The sequence below is a fragment of the Hyla sarda genome, chromosome 2 (assembly GCF_029499605.1).
Source record: "Hyla sarda isolate aHylSar1 chromosome 2, aHylSar1.hap1, whole genome shotgun sequence".
NCBI classification, from domain to species: domain Eukaryota; kingdom Metazoa; phylum Chordata; class Amphibia; order Anura; family Hylidae; genus Hyla; species Hyla sarda.
In genome coordinates, this window is record NC_079190.1 from 247321015 (window position 1) to 247341388 (window position 20374).

Here is a 20374-nt window from a genome sequence, read left to right on the forward strand (position 1 = left end):
GGTAGTAGCAGGTTCCCCACATTAAGTAGTAGCAGGTTCCCCACATTAGGTAGTAGCAGGTTCCCCACATTAGGTAGTAGCAGGTTCCCCACATTAGGTAGCATTGTCGTCGTCGTCCCCCAGTTCTCACACACACAGACAGACACCCACACATGCACATCCACACGCACACACACACACACACACACACACACACACAGACAGACAGACACACTTACCCTTCCTGCACTGCGCTTCTCTCTGGTGGTGGCCTGACGAGTGACGTCACTGACATCCTTCTGTGTGGGTCTGCGGAGGGACATCACATGTGCAACGTCCCTCATCAGACTGAGGCCGGCCGGCCAACCGTAGACTGGGAGGAGGAGGGCGGGGTAAGTGAAGCCTTCTGGCATTTAATGCTGCTTGCCCGAAGCAGGGCTAAATGCCTAAAGAAACCACCTGCCCGGTGCCCAGAACTGCATGTCCCGGACGTCAGGTAATACAAATCACACATCCCTGGTGCGGGCCACAAACTTTTTTTCCATAGGCCGCAAATGGCCCGTGGGCCGGGAGTTTAAGACGCCTGGTTTAAAACGTTGGGTGCAGCGTCGGAGGCTCGTGACGTCACAGGCACGCCATGCTCCTTACGTCACGGTTGTGCCCCCTCAATGCAAGTCTATAGACTTGCTTGAGGGGGCGTGGCCATGACATCACGAATCTCCACCCCGCATCGCCAGTCATCCGGCACAGAGTGAAGTTCGCTCCATGCACCGAATGTCTGGGGTGCGGCAGCCGAGATTGCAATCCTACATCTCATCCCCCTTATCATCTGGACTCCCACCAAGGAAAACTTTTGACATGTCTCTGTGACATGTCCATATTTTTCTGAAATAACAGTTACACTTTAGAAAACGTCAATGGCTGGCTAATAAAAAAATTTTAAAAATTAAAAAACAATGGCAAGAACTAGTTTGGAGCAGTGTTTTCCATTCATGCTTTTTAAAGGCTTTTAATATTTAGCAAACCTGTTGTCTTGTTTAGCACATATGAATTGGTTTATATGTAAAAAACATAAGTTGGAAATTTTTTATTATATTTTGAAAGATTTGGTCGGATCCCTTTTAGTAGCTGACATCTGTGCTATAGTAGAAAAAAGTTGCAACACAATGGCCCATTTTTACTAAGAGTGGAGTGTAGGTTTCTTTGTGGATTTTAATTCCCTACAATTTTTTTTCCACGGTATTTACTAAGGTTTCCCTACATTTTCCACTTTCTCTACATTTTGTTTTTTTACACATGCTCTGATCTGTGGGGGTCTCCTCAGCAGAAATACACCCTATTTTCTGTGGAATCCTTAGTTAATACGTTGTATTTTTTGTGAAAATGTTGGGAACATGCCCCTTTTCGGTAACTCGCCCCCTTTCCCAGCCTGCCACGCCCCTTTTTGGGTTTTCAGCATAAAATGGAGAGTTAGTCTGTTTTTTTTTTTTTTTCACAATTCTGGTACAGACAGAATCTGGCACTCGACCCGATAAAACATGTCGGGTTTGCAATAGTAAATGTGGGCCAATGTGCGAGTTTTAAAAGATATGAATAAAGTACAAGAGTAGTAAATGCAGTCTGTGAGATGCTGGCATGGATTGGAGGCAGAGGAATTGAGAGTACTGTTGTGAGAAGGTTAAGTGAGGACTACTACCTCAGGATATGAACAATGGATCTTGCATGTAAAGCAGATGGGAACATACCTTGGCTCTATTGATTGTGCAGTGAAGAGCATTGTTTTCATGATCATACAGCAAGCTAAAGTCCAGTGTCCCCAGGGTTGCTGGAAGGGATAGGAAAAAAAGATGATGTTATCCTTTGCTACAAAACTACTTTTTTCTCATTCAAATTTTTATTATTTTAACAGAATAACATAACTAATAGGAACTAGCCCAATGCAGGGGCAGCAAAAATCATTAGATAGAGTCATAATAATAATAATGAAAACATAACTAATAACAGAAAAAAAAATCAGCACGGATGAGACTTTAGGTGGGGAAGCATTCACTCAGGGAGACCAGAGAATCCCTGCAAGGCTCTACAAGCAAAATTAGTAAAGCAGGGACTCAGTCAGAGAGCATTAGGGAGTCTGCATGGGGAAACACCTGCACAAAAATAAGACTAAACAAACATCCACAAGCAAAGGACAAGTGTGAAGTAGAATAGCAAGGGACAAAACTATAATTTTTTTTTATTTAGGAATACTAAAATGTATTTGTCTTTGAAAGGTTCTACTCATTGTTAAAGCAAAAATCTCAACAAAAAATGCATTAATAATGTTTATTTTTGTCACAAATGGTCAGAAAAAAGGTGAAATCCTGTACTCACCCACAACCCCTGTCCCTTTCTATTGTGTATCAGCCCTAACTGATGTCCACAACTACAAAGACGGTCCCTGCATATCTAAGTGCTGGGACTTCAAGTCAAAATAACAAGCTACAAAAATACTCAGTTACAGGTAAGGGAATTTGTCAGGAATACAAAAGATAAATGCAGACTTGCAATACAGAGGTAAACAAGCAAACTGACAGATAGATCAGCAAGCCAATGTCAGAACAAAGAGATCCAGAGAGATGCAGAATCAGAAAGCAAGTGAATAATAGAATAGAAAACAGAAAGCAAGTTGTTAATGGAAAACAGGTTGGGCTACTTTCCAAACCAACCAAAGAATGAAATAATGATATGAAACAATAGGTAAACTCAACAGGTGTATGTGGAGGACCACTTATAAACTTGAAGTGTGACCTACCACTAACACCATTTACCAGAAAAGCAAAATCAATAGGAAATCACCTCCTCGATTGACAACCGGATCCCATATATATTGTTCGTAAGTAAATGTATATAGATACAGGCGAAAAGAAACAATTAATCCAGCACTCAGAGCATGGAGAAAGAAGTACAATATGGCTTTATAGGGATTATGGCATAACCAAATGGAACTTACTCCATAGTGGGGGGAAAATGTAACTACTTACATCGTCCCCCACTGTGGAGTTAGTTCCATTCAGTTATGTCATAATCCCTATAAAGCCATATTGTACTTCTTTCTCCACCCTCTGAGCACTGAATTAGGATAATATTGATAAGGGTCTCACTAACATGCTGAGAATATGTATGCCCAGATGCTACATACCAATAAAGATGAATACCTATGTAAATACAGCATGCATAAACATTCTTTTTTATTTCATAGGAAAACAGGGGAATGTGAAAGTGCAATAAAGCTATGACTGTCATAATACGGAAAGCGAGGAATCCACAATATGGCAGTGTGCATAAGCCCTAAAAGCTACACGGGTTGCAGATGGTGCCAAATAATGATATGGACACACACTTTTCAGCAGGATCAAATGTTATTTAGCATTGCCCCTTATCTTCTGTATGCTGCTATATTCATAAGCCAATTTTAGATTACAAGTAAAAAAAAATAATAGCTTGCGACCAAGCATAATAGGAAAATAATTTATTGTATGTATTATGCATAGTGTAATCAAAGGGATATATTTCAAATATTACTGCCACTCCTATAAACCATTATATCTACAATCATGGCCGTAAATGTTGGTACCCCTGAAATTTTTCAAGAAAATTTAGTATTTCTCACAGAAAAGGATTGCAGTAACACATGTTTTGCTCTACACATGTTTATTGCCTTTGTGTGTATTGGAATTAAACCAAAAAAGGGAGGAAAAAAAGCTAATTGGACAAACTGTCACACCAAACTCCAAAAATGGGCTGGACAAAATTATTGGCACCCTTAACTTAATATATGGTTGCACACCCTTTGGAGTGACACTGCATTGACGCCACCGTGCAGGGATGTTCATGCGTAGGGACATCACGGATGACTGCTGCGCACAGATGTCCCTGCGCGTCGTCGTCAATGCAACGTCACTAGTCCGTGGCCGGCCCAGAGCGGAGAAGAGTGCCTCCCGGTGAAGATGGACAGCCCGGAACGACTAACCATCCCCACCGGACGGTCCCTGCTGGATAGATGGCTAAAGATGGACGGCCCGGACCAGCTCACCCTTCCACAACTGGGGAGGTGAGTAGAAAACAAAAGGATGGATGATGACGAAAGGATTGACAGGTGGTGATGATGAAGGGGGTGATGATGACGAGGGAAATTATGACGGGGTGATGATGACGGGGTGATGATGACGGGGTGATGATGACAGGGTGATAATGACAGGGTGATGAGGGTGATAATGATGGGGGTGATGATGATGGGGGTGTTAATGACGGGGGTCTGGATGATCACAGGGGGGGGGATGATGGCATGGGGGATGATGTATTTCCCACCCTAGGCTTATAGTCGAGTCAATAACTTTTCCTAGGTTTTTGGGGTGAAATTAGGGGCCTCGGCTTATATCCGGAATGGCTAATACTCGAGTATTTACGGTAATCCTCAGATTTCATGAGGCCTTGCACACATTCAAGGCACCTAGTGCCAGAGGCAGCAAAACAACACCAAAACATAATTGAACCTCAACCATATTTCCCTTTAGGTACTGTGTTCTTTTCTTTGTAGGCCTCATTACATTTTCGGTAAACAGTAGAATGATGTGCTTTACCAAAAAGCTCTATCTTGGTCTCATCTGTCCACAAGATGTTTTCCCAGAAGGATTGTTTTCTTATTCAAGTTCATTTTGGCAAAAATGTAGTCTTTTTTTAATGTCTGTGTCAGCAGTGGGGTCTTCCTGGGTCATCTGCCATAGCATTTCATTTCCTTTAAATGACAGCAGATAGTTCGCGCTGACACTATACCATTTACCTTCTTGCACTAACAGCTATCTCACAGTGTCAGCTGTTTGTAATGTAAATTGCAGCTGATAGATTCCCTATAACCCCTTAAGGACTCAGCCCATTTTGGCCTTAACCCCTTAAGGACTCAGCCCATTTTGGCCTTAAGGACTCAGACAATTTAATTTTTACGTTTTCATTTTTTCCTCCTCGCCTTCTAAAAATCATAACTCTTTTATATTTTCATCCACAGACTAGTATGAGGGCTTGTTTTTTGCGCGACCAGTTGTCCTTTGTAATGACATCACTCATTATATCATAAAATGTATGGCGCAACCAAAAAACACTATTTTTGTGGGGAAATTAAAACGAAAAACGCTATTTTGCTAATTTTGGAAGGTTTTGTTTTCACGCCGTACAATTTCTGGTAAAAATGACGTGTGTTCTTTATTCTGAGGGTCAATACGATTAAAATGATACCCATTATTACATACTTTTATATTATTGTTGCGCTTAAAAAAAATCACAAACTTTTTAACCAAATTAGTACGTTTATAATCCCTTTATTTTGATGACCTATAACTTTTTTATTTTTCCGTATAAGCGGCGGTATGGGGGCTCATTTTTTGCGCCATGATCTGTACTTTTTTTTGATACCACATTTGTATATAAAAAACTTTTAATACATTTTTTATAATTTTTTTTTTAATAAAATGTATTAAAAAAGTAGGAATTTTGGACTTTTTAAATTTTTTTTCGTTCACGCCGTTCACCGTACGGGATCATTAACATTTTATTTTAATAGTTCGGACATTTACGCACGCGGCAATACTAAATATGTCTATAAAAAATGTTTTTTACGCTTTTTGGGGGTAAAATAGGAAAAAACGGACGTTTTACTTTTTTATTGGGGGAGGGGATTTTTCACTTTTTTTTTACTTTTACTTTTACATTTTTTTACATTTTTTTTACACTTGAATAGTCCCCATAGGGGACTATTCATAGCAATACCATGATTGCTAATACTGATCTGTTCTATGTTCTATGTATAGGACATAGAACAGATCAGTATTATCGGTCATCTCCTGCTCTGGTCTGCTCGATCACAGACCAGAGCAGGAGATGCCGGGAGCCGCACGGAGGAAGGTGAGGGGACCTCCGTGCGGCGTTATGAATGATCGGATCCCCGCAGCAGCGCTGCGGGCGATCCGATCGTTCATTTTAATCGCGAACTGCCGCAGATGCCGGGATCTGTATTGATCCCGGCACCTGAGGGGTTAATGGCGGACGCCCGCGAGATCGCGGGCGTCGGCCATTGCCGGCGGGTCCCTGGCTGCGATCAGCAGCCGGGATCAGCCGCGCATGACACGGGCATCGCTCCGATGCCCGCGGTTATGCTTAGGACGTAAATGTACGTCCTGGTGCGTTAAGTACCACCTCACCAGGACGTACATTTACGTCCTGCGTCCTTAAGGGGTTAAGGACTCAGACAATAAAATTTTTACGTTTTCATTTTTTCCTCCTCGCCTTCTAAAAATCATAACTCTTTTATATTTTCATCCACAGACTAGTATGAGGGCTTGTTTTTTGCGCGACCAGTTGTCCTTTGTAATGACATCACTCATTATATCATAAAATGTATGGCGCAACCAAAAAACACTATTTTTGTGGGGAAATTAAAATGAAAAACGCAATTTTGCTAATTTTGGAAGGTTTTGTTTTCACGCCGTACAATTTATGGTAAAAATGACATGTGTTCTTTATTCTGAGGGTCAATACGATTAAAATGATACCCATTATTACATACTTTTATATTATTGTTGCGCTTAAAAAAAATCACAAACTTTTTAACCAAATTAGTACGTTTATAATCCCTTTGTTTTGATGACCTCTAACTTTTTTATTTTTCCGTATAAGTGGCGGTATGGGGGCTCATCTTTTGCGCCATGATCTGTACTTTTTTTTGATACCACATTTGCATGTGAAAAACTTTTAATACATTTTTTATAATTTTTTTTAATAAAATGTATTAAAAAAGTAGGAATTTTGGACTTTTTTTTTTTTTCGTTCACGCCGTTCACCGTACGGGATCATTCACATTTTATTTTAATATTTCGGACATTTACGCACGTGGTGATACCAAATATGTCTATAAAAAAGTTTTTTACGCTTTTTGGGGGTAAAATAGGAAAAAACGGACGTTTTACTTTTTTATTGGGGGAGGGGATTTTTCACTTTTTTTTTACTTTTACTTTTACATTTTTTTTACATTTTTTTTTACACTTGAATAGTCCCCATAGGGGAATATTCATAGCAATACCATGATTGCTAATACTGATCTGTTCTATGTATAGGACATAGAACAGATCAGTATTATCGGTCATCTCCTGCTCTGGTCTGCTCGATCACAGACCAGAGCAGGAGACGCCGGGAGCCGGACGGAGGAAGGAGAGGGGACCTCCGTCCGGTGTTCTGAATGATCGGGTCCCCGCAGCAGCGCTGCGGGCGATCCGATCGTTCATTTAAATCGCGAACTGCCACAGATGCCGGGATCTGTATTGATCCCGGCACCTGAGGGGTTAATGGCGGACGCCCGCGAGATCGCGGGCATCGGCCATTGCCGGCGGGTCCCTGGCTGCGATCAGCAGCCAGGATCAGCCGCGCATGACACGGGCATCGCTCCGATGCCCGCGGTTATGCACAGGACGTAAATGTACGTCCTGGTGCGTTAAGTACCACCTCACCAGGACGTACATTTACGTCCTGCGTCCTTAAGGGGTTAAAGAGCCTCGCCATATCAGAATGTAAAGCTTTGCTTGCACCTTGCTTATAGCCCCCTTTGTTCGAATAGTGTTGCTACATTCCTTTTGATTTAAAGTCAGTCATTTGGGAGCAATTTCTGTATAATCACAGAACCACCTACCACTTTGTGACAGAGGTAAAGGATTACCCACCATTTTTGTTTAGATAGTACTGCCACTTCTACTAACCATTATATATACAGTCATGGCCATAAATGTTGGCACCCCTGACATTTTTCTAGAAAATGAAGTATTTCTCACAGAAAAGGATTGCAATAACACATGCATTACACCTCAATGGGGAGGGTGCAGCTGTGCTTGGGGAGAAGATGGCTAGAAGGGTAGAGGAGTGTTTAAACTAGGGACTTTGTGGGAGGGAACCTACAGCGAAGAGGGGGAAGATAGTGTAGATAGAGAGGTGGTAATTATAAATGTACCTGGGGGTGGAGCGGAGGGAGGGGTTAGAATAGTTAATAGGAATAGGCTTCATAGGAAAATAAAACTTATACCCTTGAGAATCCCATTAACCCCAATAACATAAAGGATGGAAATGTAAAGTGTATGTTCACAAATGCCAGAAGCCTAGCAAATAAAATTGGGGAGCTTGAGGCCTTGATACTGGAGGAACATATTGATATAGTTGGGGTCACTGAGACATGGCTGGACTCCTCGCATGACTGGGCTGTCAATCTGCAGGGGTTTACATTGTTTCGCAAAGATAGAATGAACAGAAAAGGTGGTGGAGTCTGTCTGTATGTAAGAAGTGGTATGAAAGTCAGTGTGAACGATGCCATAGTGTGTGATGATTCTGAGGATGTGGAATCACTGTGGGTAGAATTACAAAAGGAGGGAAACACTGAAAAAATTATACTTGGTGTAATCTACAGACCCCCTAATATCACTGAAGAGATAGAAGGTCGGCTGCATAAACAAATAGAGAGGGCCGCCCGGGCAGGTACAGTGGTAATAATGGGAGATTTTAACTATCCAGATATAGATTGGGGTCCGGGGTTGGCTAAAGCTACAAAGGGGCGACAATTCCTATATTTATTGTAGGATAATTTTATGGGCCAGTTTGTGGAGGACCCAACAAGAAGTGATGCCTTGTTGGATCTGATCATTTTCAACAACGCAGAGCTGGTTGGTAATGTAACTGTGCGGGAAAACCTTGGTAATAGTGACCACAATATAGTTACTTTTGACTTAAAATGTAGAAAACAAAGACAGGCGGGGAAGGCAAAAACATATAACTTTAAAAAGGCAAACTTCCCTGGGCTGAGAGCTGCACTACAGGGCATAGACTATGGGAGGTGTTCTCAAATACTGATACAGAGGGTAAATGGGACATCTATACATCAACTCTAAATAACTATACAGCTAAATATATACCAAAGGGGAAAAAATATAAACGCTTAAAACTAAATCCTACATGGCTGACAAACAATATTAAAAGAGCAATAAACAACAAAAAAATAGCTTTCAAAAAATACAAATCTGATGGGTCAGCTATAACATTTAAACAGTACAAGGAGCTTAATAAAATCTGTAAAAATGTAATAAAAACAGCAAAAATTCAAAATGAGAGACAGGTGGCCAAAGAAAGCAAAACTAATCCTAAATATTTTTTTAGATATATAAATGCAAAAAAACCAAGGACAGAGCATGTAGGACCCCTTAATAATGATAATGGGGAGGTTGTCACAGGCGATAAAGAGAAAGCAGAGCTACTGAATGGGTTCTTTAGTTCTGTATATATTAAGGAAGAAGGAGCTGACATTGGCCAGGTCAGTGCTGGTAACACATCATGTAATGTACTGAACTGGCTTAATGTAGAAATGGTACAAGGTAAGTTAAGTAATTTAAATGTAAGCAAATCTCCAGGGCCAGATGGATTGCACCCAAGAGTTCTTAGAGAGGTAAGTTCAGTAATATCTGTACCCCGGTTCACGATATTTAGAGATTCACTGGTGTCTGGTATTGTGCCAAGGGACTGGCGTAAGGCGAATGTGGTACCAATCTTCAAAAAGGGCTCTAGGTCTTCCCCAGGAAAATATAGACCGGTAAGTTTAACGTGCATTGTGGGTAAATTGTTTGAAGGACTTATAAGGGATTACATACAGGAATACATAGGGGATAATAGTATTATAAGTGATAGCCAGCATGGGTTTACTAAGGATAGAAGTTGTCAAACCAATCTAATTTGCTTTTATGAAGAGGTGAGTAGAAGCCTTGACAGAGGAATGGCTGTGGATATAGTGTTTCTGGATTTTGCTGAAGCGTTTGATACTGTCCCTCATAGATGTCTGACAGGTAAGTTAAGATCTTTGGGCTTGGAAATTTTAGTTTGTAACTGGATTGAACACTGGCTCATGGATCGTACCCAGAGAGTGGTGGTCAATGATTCGTACTCTGATTGGTCCCCGGTTATTAGTGGTGTACCCCAAGGTTCAGTACTGGGCCCGCAGTTGTTTAATTTATTTATCAATGATATAGAGGATGGCATTAACAGCTCTGTTTCTATCTTTACAGATGACACCAAGCTTTGTAGCACGGTACAGTCTATAGAGGATGTGTATAGGTTACAAGATGACTTGGATAGACTAAGTGTCTGGGCATCGTCTGGGCATCCACTTGGCAAATGAGGTTCAATGTGGATAAATGTAAAGTTATGCATCTGGGTACTAATAACATGCATGCATCGTATGTCTTAGGGGGGATTAAACTGGCAGAGTCACTGGTAGAGAAGGATCTGGGTGTACTTGTATATCACAGACTACAGAATAGCATGCAATGTCAGGCTGCTGCTTCCAAAGCCAGCAGGATATTGTCATGTATCAAAAGAGGTATGGACTCAAGGGACAGGGACATAATACTCCCCCTTTATAAAGCATTGGTACGGCCTCACCTGGAATATGCTGTTCAGTTTTGGGCACCAGTCCATAAAAGGGACACTGTGGAGCTGGAAAGGGTACAGAGACGCGCGACTAAACTAATATGGGGCATGGAACATCTTAACTATGAGGAGCGATTAAAGGAGTTACAATTGTTTAGACTTGAGAAGAGACGTTTAAGGGGGGATATGATAAATGTATATAAATATATTAATGGCCCATACAAAACATATGGAGAAAAATTGTTCCAGGTTAAACCCCCCAAAAGGACGAAGGGGCACTCCCCGTCTGGAGAAGAAAAAGTTTAGTCTCAAGGGGCGACATGCCTTCTTTACCATGAGAACTGTGAACTTATGGAGCAGTCTACCTCAGGAACTGGTCACAGCAGGAAAAATTTACAGCTTTAAAACAGGATTAAATAACATTAATGCTTATGAAGAAATATAAAATCCCATCCCTTCCCTAATATCACGCCACAACCCTACCCTTCAATTCCCTGGTTGAACTTGATGGACGTATGTCTTTTTTCAACCGTACTAACTATGTAACTATGTAACTATGTTTTGATATACACATGTTTATTCCCTTTATGTGTATTGGAACTAAACCAAAAAAGGGAGGAAAAAAAGCAATTTGGACATAATGTCACACCAAACTCCAGAAATGGGCTGGACAAAATTATTGGCACCCTTTCAAAGAGAAGTTCACTTAGTCTTTGCATTGTGTGTCTGTGTGTGTCACACTAAGCATGGACAACAGAAAGAGGAGAAGAACTGTCTGAGGACTTGAGAACCAAAATTCTGGAAAAATATCAACAATCTCAAGGTTCCAAGTCCATCTCCAGAGATCTAGGTTTGCCTTTGTCCACAGTGCGCAACATTATCAAGAAGTTTGCAACCCAAGGCACTGTAGCTAATCTCCCTGGGTGTGGACGGAAGAGAAAAATGTATGAAAGGTGTCAACGCAGGATAGTCCGGATGGTGGATAAACAGCCCCAAACAAATTCCAAAGATATTCAAGCTGTCCTGCAGGCTCAGGGAGCATCAGTGTCAGCGCAAACTATCTGTCGTATTTAAATGAAATGAAACGCTATGGCAGGAGACCCAGGAGGATGCCACTGCTGACACAGAGATTAAAAAACAAGACTAAATTTTGCCAAAATGAACTTGAGTAAGAAAAAAGTCCTTCTGGGAAAAAGGCTAATGGATAGATGAGACAAAGATAGAGCTTTTTGGTAAAGCACATCATTCTACTGTTTACCGAAAACATAATGAGGCCTACAAAGAAAAGAACACAGTACCTACAGTGAAATATGGTGGAGGTTCAATGATGTTTTGGGGTTGCTTTGCAGCCTCTGGCACTGGGTGCCTTGAATGTGCGCAAGGCATCATGAAATCTGAGGATTACCAATGGATTTTGGGTCGCACTGTACAGCCCAGTGTCAGAAAGCTGGGTTTGCGTCCAAAATCTTGGGTCTTCCAGCAGGACAATGACCCCAAACATACGTCAAAAAGCACAAAGAAATTGATGGCAACAAAGCGCTGGAGAGTTCTGATGTGGCCAGCAATGAGTCCAGATCTAAATCCAATTGAACACCTGTGGAGAGATCTTAAAATTGCTGTTGGGAAAAGGCGCCCTTCCAATAAGAGAGACCTGGAGCAGTTTGCAAAGGAAGAGTGGTCCAACATTCCGGCTGAGAGGTGTAAGAAGCTTATTGATGGTTATAGGAAGCGACTGATTTCAGTAATTTTTTCCAAAGGGTGTGCAACCAAATATTAAGTTACAGCACAATTGTCATGAGTTTTTAGCCCCCCAGACTACTACAATGTTGTTACAGATGTCCATAACGTGAGTGTGACCATACCTTTTATCGCTTTTCCTCCTTCCTTTTTGACTCATAAAATAGATTTATCCAGTGGTCAGGCACAGTCGGATAGGCATGGCTTGGGGTTCCCAAAGCCCCATCGCCTCCACGCCTATCCTCTCCTTTCAGCGCTGGGACTACTGTGTAGTAAGACGCAGCGCAGCGCCCCTCCTTTCCTCTAGTACTGCACCTGCGCGGTGAGCACATAGGCAGCGGGAGCAAGCACTCGCTCTGTCAATGCAGGGCGATGGCGCGCACACGTCAGGAGGGGTGGATGCGCTGTGTCTTACTACACAGCAATCCCAGCACTGAAAGGAGAGGATAGGCATGGCAGCGGCGGGGCTTTGCGAACCCCAAGCCACGCCTATCCGACTGTGCCTGTCCGCTGGATAAATGTACTTTATAAGTTATAAAAGAAGGAGGAAAAGCGATAAAGGTATGATTACACCCCCGTTAAGGACATCTGTAACAACATTGTAGTAGTCTGGGGGGCTAAAAACTCATGACAGTTGCGCTTTAATTTTGTCCAGCCCATTTTTGGAGTTTGGTGTGACACGCTGTCCAGTTAGCTTTTATTCCCTCCCTTTTTTGGTTTAGTTCCAATACACACAAAGGGAATAAACATGTGTATAGCAAAACATGTGTTACTGCAATCCTGTTCTGTGAAAAATACTTCATTTTCTTGAAAAATTTCAGGGGTGCCAACATTTACGCCCATGACTGTAAAAGGCTAAAATCATCCAACTGCAATTGTTCTTACGTACCCATCCACACAATGAACGCATCTACATAAGGTAACCAAAACAATGACCCTCAATGAGCCTTCTACAACTAGGAAAATATCCTCCATCCAATAAAATGGACTGAGGGTTAATACAAATTTAATAATACATTTGCAGAATTTTATCTGTCTTATCTACAGTACCTACAGTAATTCTCCTGCATAGACATACAGAAGATATTAGATAGATACATGACACCTACAAAATTAAGAATCAGTAGAGAATATATGACTTGCTCCACTTTCTCCAAACTTATTAAGAGAAAAAACATATGACTCACAAACATAAATTAAAATATATCAATACAATGTTACCACTAAATTGTATTCTATATTTTTCAATAGATTTTTAGTCAGTGTAGCAAAATAAACTGTTGCTAAATAGAAACCATCTGCTGGTGGATTTTATTATAGCTTAATGTTTTTCTAATTATGATTTGTCTGAAAAACCAAATTCTTCAACAGCAGATTGTTTATGGTTTTTAAGGTAGCATTGGGATACTACGTGTCTAGTAAACACTGAAATAACAGAAAGAAGAAATAATAGAAAAAAGCACAAATAGTAATGAAGATATATTACAAGTATTACTTTGTACCCTTGCTGACTCTATAATGTGAAGGAAAGAAGTAAAGAATACCTTCCGACTCTAATATATCAATCAGAACAAGTCCCTGGGTCAATGTTCTATCCACATAAATCAAGTATCCGTAACTTGGATGCTCATATAACAAGGTCCATAGTCTCACTGCTCTCACAGTAAAGAATAGTGTTGAGGGAGAAAATTTGAAATGCCAATTTTTACCGCGAATATCGTCACTTCGCAATTTTGCAAGTATTTAGAATATAGTGATATATATATTCCTAATGACAAATATTTGTTTCTTTTTTTCTTCCCAGTACACATCAAAACAATGATGTGTACTGTGTAAAAACAAAAAACAAAAGTGATCATCCCTCCCTGCTTACAGCGCACTATGTTAATTTCATTACGAATTTTCGCATGGAAAAAAAAGGCAACGAACATAGCGAATATGGGAATTTCGCGAACAAAGGATGAATATTCCTCCATATATTTGCAAAATATCGCGAATTCGAATATGGCCCCTGCAGCTCATCATTAGTAAAGAATCCCTGTCTGTGATGATCGTGAAACTTTTTTCCTCTAAACGTAGAGGATGTCCACTTGTCATGGTTACCAGCCTAGGTTTCCTGTACTGTCCTTTTGTCAAATCGCCCCTATGATGTCTTTTCTTCAAACTAAATAACCCCAAGCTTAATAACCTGCCTTTGTCCTGTAATCCTCTCATTCCATCAATTATCCTTGTCACCCTCCTCTGTACCCTCTCCAGTTCGTCCATGTCCTTCTTATATACAGTGCTCAAAATTTGACAGAATACTCCATATGTGGTCTGACTAATGATTTATATCACAAGCCTCTTTGCCTTTCTTGATACATCCCATGACTTTGTTAGTCTTGTCGGCAGCTGCCTGGCACTAATCACTAAAGTTGGATTTTCTGCCAGTAGTATCCCCAAGTCCTTTTCGGTAGAAGTGTAATGTCCCAGTACGGGATGATGCTGTACTGTACTTCGGGGCTCTGCATGTCCTTGGGACTCTCCTGCAGCAAACCCTATAGTATTTACAGGTTTTGTGTAGTTATGTATTCTAAGTGTTATATACCTTTAAATCTTTGCACCACATGATTGTATTGTTACCTGGGGAATCCCAGTGACCAGGTGACCTCCCAAGTGACCTATGGGCTCCTTGCACAGCCCCCCCCCCCCCTATATAATATGGTTAGGAGCTGCAATCTCTCTCTTAGCTCATGCTCTTTTCCATGCTCTTGAGTTCCTGCTGAGGTCCAGTGCAGTCAAGTGTTCCAGTGCCTGTGTCCAGCCATTGGAAGCCTCAAGTCTAAATTACTGCAGCTACCAGTCGGTACTGAGTAAGTCAAGTTATCTCAATTGTCTGTCACCATCTCAAGTAAAGTCAAGTGATCTATAGTCACCATGGCCTGCATTATAGTCTGTTAAGTCACTGCAAGTCCCAGAAAGCCAGCAAGGTCTCCCTGTGTCGCTGGCCACCTCTCTGGTGTATTGGCTGAACTGCATCTGTCTAACCTCAGTAAAAGCTACTGTTACCCTTAACCTGGCCTTGGACTCTTTATTGCGCCTGCCTAACCTAGGATTAATGGTTCAACCTTCGGGTGGTTATAAGGCCAAACCATGCCCCGGCATCACAACAAGAAGGGGTTAATACCATCTACCCCTGGGGCCATAACATCTGCCCCCTTACACCTAACGTCACACCCCATGGCGCACCACAGAAGTTTTACCTAATGTCTCATTATTTTGTTTTTATGGCCCAAGTGCATAACTTTGTTTCTCCACATTAAATTTTACTTGCTATGTCTGTGCCCAAGCCTTCAGCTTCCCCAGATCCCTCTGCAATATTATGTTATCCCCCTCTGTGGTGATTACCTTACCCATTATAGTATCATCTGCAAATATTGAAATGCTATTCTGTTATACCTCTGCAAAGTCAGTAGTAAACATATTGAAAAGAAGTGGACCCAGTACTGACCCCTAGAGTTTAATAATCTATACTAGTAGCGTGCCACAGCCACACCAAAAATACATGGTAACTGTCAGTAAAACCATGTGTAGTTTACAGGTTTCGACCATCCAGCATATTTCCATTACAAGTGCATGAATTTAAACTTTCTCAACAAATAGAATTTAGGACTCAACAGGATTCCGTTTATTAATTTCTATTGCTGAGGGTTGGTTTCCCCTTGAACTTATTCGTTCTAAACCAAACTCTTTGCCAAAATTCGTCTTACCTGTCAAACTGAACTTTTGAATAGTTTGCTCATTTTTTATGATAACCTTTAAAGGGAATCTATTAGCTATTTACTTTCCAAACTGCTGATGCTGTTAGATTTTAGGGCAAGCTACCTTTCATATATCTGTTTGTATTTCTATAGCATAGAAGAATACTTTTATCCTCTGGTGCACGATGTCAAAGAGGCGTTCCCCAGCCTATGATGTGCAGAGGGCACGAATGCCTCCCGCATTCCATCTCTCTCTTTTTTTGATTGACAGTCATCTGGAAGCCAAGCATTGTTTACAAATCTTACACCTGCACATTTGTATGGACGACACGGAAAACATTTGTTTGAACCTGCACATTTGTATGGACCTGAAAACAAGGCTCAGTGGTGGAAGCTGATTTTTAACTGTCAATCATGCAGGGATGGGAGGGGGCAATGAGGAGGCGTTTCAACCCTCTGCACTTTAGAGGCTTGGGAATGCTTCTTTGCGCTTGGCACTAAAGAATAAAATCATTTTACATATATGGAAAAAAAAAGAAGTTTCCCATTAATAAAAATAAGGCAAGAAAAACAAGTATTATGTGTTTAATCTGCATGGTGAATAGCAATATAAATATAATTCTTTGTGTGTTTTTTTTTCTTTGTTTATTTTTTTCTTCTATAAAAAAAGGCAAAAAAAATCACAATGCCATATGTACCCAAAATTACATTAGTAAAACAAACCCTACACTGCACAGTTGGAAAAAGTTAGAGGGGCATTGCAGCATAAAATAAATAAATTAAATTATATGCTACTGGAACTGCTGTAAAAAAATTAAAAAACCCCAGTCCCCCACAGCTACCACTGCAGCTCCCTCCAGGTTCCAGCTTCTCCTGATTGGCTGAGCATACAGGTCCCCTTTCATTGTAAATGATTGTAAATGATTTAATTTAGCATTTACTCTCACAACATCATGTGCTAAGTAAAAAGCAATTTAAAGGACAGATAATGGAGTTAGATTTATTTTTAAAACCATAAGTACAACCTTCTTCTTTCACCATTACAGTACTCAGGCGTCATCAACTGTGTAATTACATGTACTTTACAAAAGTACCAGATTTGCCCTGAAGGGTTTTTGCTAATTGAGTCTCAGGTGCAGACAGGCAAGTAACATCAAAGCATATATACTAGCAACTAAAAACAAACATCTTCATTGTGTCTACTATGCATGTTCTTAACACAAGAATTTTATGAGATTATTGGGGGAAAAAAGCCTGTTTTTGGCATGTGGATGGGGATTGGAGAGGATTTTACCAATCTGTTAACCCGTGGCCTGAGCTGCCCAAATGACACCTTCACCCACGGAGTCTAGCAAAAATACAATAGATAAAGAAATTGGGGCTCAAAGGTCTGTGATTATTTGATATAAAATTAATTTATTTGTGAAGTTTATTTATTAGTGTACAATTGATAGAACAAATGATATTAATAAATAGTAAATATTATAGTGGTCTGTGACCTACAGGGCCCTTGTAGGTCAGCTAGACTACAGATAGTGTAAGATAAAATCAGTGTATATGTAATGGAATAAAACAATATAAAAACAATAATATAAATACAATGGTATAAATTAGTATAAAGTGTCCACAATAATACAAGTGACTTCAGAATTGTACTCCTGGTATAATTAATTGTAGTCCGAGTGAACACACTCTTTTCTCATTGCATGTAATAAATATTAGTGCAGATTCTGACAAATACCGATATACTGTAATCCAAGTGTGGGTATAGATCAGCAAAGTACTTTCTTTTTATATGCAGAGGGCAACAGCACAAGTTGCAATTGTATCCAACTTATAGTAGTTTGTATCAACTTTCAAGGTAAGTGTAAAGTGAGCTTTCATTCGTGCAAAAATCGATCCTGGCTCCTAGGCACAGAGCCTGCTGCAGGAGACTCAGCCGTCTCACAGTGTGGCATCGGTAAGTGTAATAGACAGTCACGGATCGATGTGCAAATGTTTAAGATGTGTGCTGGTCTCGGTGCGATCCCGGCTATAGCACAGAGGGCCCACGGCTGGAGACTCGGCCGTCTCGTATCTGGCAGTGATGGTAGTGGGCTCCTTTTGTGTGGACTGCAGCTGTTCTGTAGGTAACGACCAAGCTGTGTCCTCGTGATAGGTGCTATGTGCCTGTCCAATGAAGAAAAAAGGAGTAGTGATGATCGTTGGTACTTTGTTTATGAGAGGTAAAATATGGTAAAATTGGGAATTGTGGCAATTGTAGTGGTAGTTAAGGCTCGACGGGTTTCAGGTCCTCCATAGGACATTTCTTCAGCAGCTAAAAGTGCTTTTAGCTGCTGAAGAAAGGTCCAAAGGAGGACCTGAAATGCATCCAGCCTTAACTACCACTACAATTGCCACAATTCCCAATTTTAGCTCTCATAGACAAAGTACCAACGATCATCACTACTCCTTATTCACATGAGAAAACCATAATTGACAGATTTGCCATTGGCTCCCCATTCTCTTTTCAACTACAGTGGGGATCAAAAGTTTGGCACCCCAGGTAAAAATTTGTATTAATGTGCACATAGAAGCCAAGGAAAGATGGAAAGATCTCCAAAAGGTATCAAATTACAGATTAGACATTCTTATAATATATAAACGAAAGTTAGATTTTATTTCCCTCCTTTACACTTTCAAAATAACAGAAAACAAAAAATGGCATCTGCAAAAGTTTGGGCACCCTGCAGAGTTAATATTTTGTACTGCCCCCTTTGGCAAGTATCACAGCTTGTAAACACTTTTTGTAGCCAGCAAAGAGTCTTTCAATTCTTGTTTGAGGTATCGTTGCCCATTCTTCCTTACAAAAGTCTTCCAGTTCTTTGAGATGTCGGGGCTGTCTGTCACACACAGCTCTTTTAAGGTCTATCCATAGATTTTCAATTATGTTGAGGTCAGGAGATTGTGAAGGCAAAACCTTCAGTTTACGCCTCTTGATGTAATCCCCCATGGATTTCGAGGTGTGTTTAGGATCATTATCCATTTGTAGAAGCCATACTCTTTTTAACTTCAGCTTTTTCACAGATGGCATCAAGTTAGCATCCAAAATTTGCTGACATTTTATTGAATACATTTTTCTTTCTACTCGTGAGATGTTCCCTATGCCATTGGCTGCAATACAACCCCAAAGCATGATTGATCCACCCCCATGCTTGACAGTTGGACAGAGGTTCTTTTCATTAAATTCTGTCCCCCTTCTCCAAACGCTCATTCCGGCCAAAAAGTTAAATTTTAACCTCATCGGTCCACAGAACTTGTTTCCAAAATGCATCAGGCAGTTACACCGAGCGCTCCGGGTCCCTGCTCCTCCCCGCGGCGCTCGCGGTGTTCTTCTGTCTGCAGCACCCCGGTCAGGCCTGCTGACAGGGAGCGCTGCACTGTTACTGCCGGCGGGGATGCGATACGCGTAGCAGGACGCGCCCGCCCGCGGGTCGCATCCCAATCGTCTCACCTGTCCCGTTCCCCTGCTGTCATGTCCTGACGCGCGCGGCCCTGCTCTCTAGGGCGCGCGCGTGACGGCTCTCAGAGATTTAAAGGGCCAGTCCACCACTAATTGGTGCCTGGCCCAATCACTTGTAATCACTCCCATTCCATAAAAACCCACTTACCCTTCCTGTCCTTGCCGGATCTTGTTGCCTAGTGCCCTGAGAAAGCGTTTAGTGTGTTCCAAGCCTGTGTACCCAGACCCTCTGCTGTTGCCCCTGACTACGAACCTCGCTGCCTGCCCTGATCTTCTGCTACGTCTGACCTCGCCTCCGTCTAGTCCTTGTGCACCGCACCTGTCTCAGCTGTCAGTGAGGTTGAGTCGCTATCGGGTGGAACGACCTGGGGGTTACCTGCCGCTGCAAGTCTATCCCGCCTTGCGGCGGGCTCTGGTGAAAACCAGTAACCTCTTAGACTCCGTTCCCCTGGTACGGCCTACGCCATCACCTCACTGACATAGAGGATCCACCTCCAGTGTCCTTTCTGCATACCAGTCCGGATCCTGACACAGGCTTGTCTATATGTTAATTTGCAAAGTTCAAACACTGATTTTTGTGGTGAGGACGTAGAAGAGGTTTTCTTCTCATGACTCTTCCATGAAGATCATAAGTGCACAATTATCTATTGTGGAATAGTGTACCACAACTCCCGTGGCTGCTAGATCTTTCTGGAGGGATTGTGCAGTCAAACATGAGTTTTGAATTGTTTTTCTCACAATCCGGCAAGCTATTCTGTCTGATATTTTTCTTGGTCTTCCAGATCTTGCTTTAACTTCCACTGTTCCTGATGACTGCCATGTCTTAATTACATTCCGAACAGAGGATATTGACATCTGAAAACGTTTTGCTATCTTCTTATAGCCTTCTCCAGCTTTGCGAGCGTCAACTATTTTCAGTTTCAGATTTCTAGAC

The 20374-nt window shown here is 41.4% G+C and overlaps 1 protein-coding gene across 1 annotated transcript in view; it reads right to left on the reverse strand.

Annotated features, from left to right (window-relative positions):
• DOC2B (double C2 domain beta) overlaps positions 1–20374 on the reverse strand; it is a 740104-nt gene that overhangs the window by 469609 nt on the left and 250121 nt on the right. Inside the window, exon 2 of the mRNA XM_056556880.1 lies at positions 1725–1804. Within this exon, the coding sequence (XP_056412855.1) occupies positions 1725–1804 (80 nt within the window). The remainder of the gene's footprint in view (positions 1–1724; positions 1805–20374) is intronic.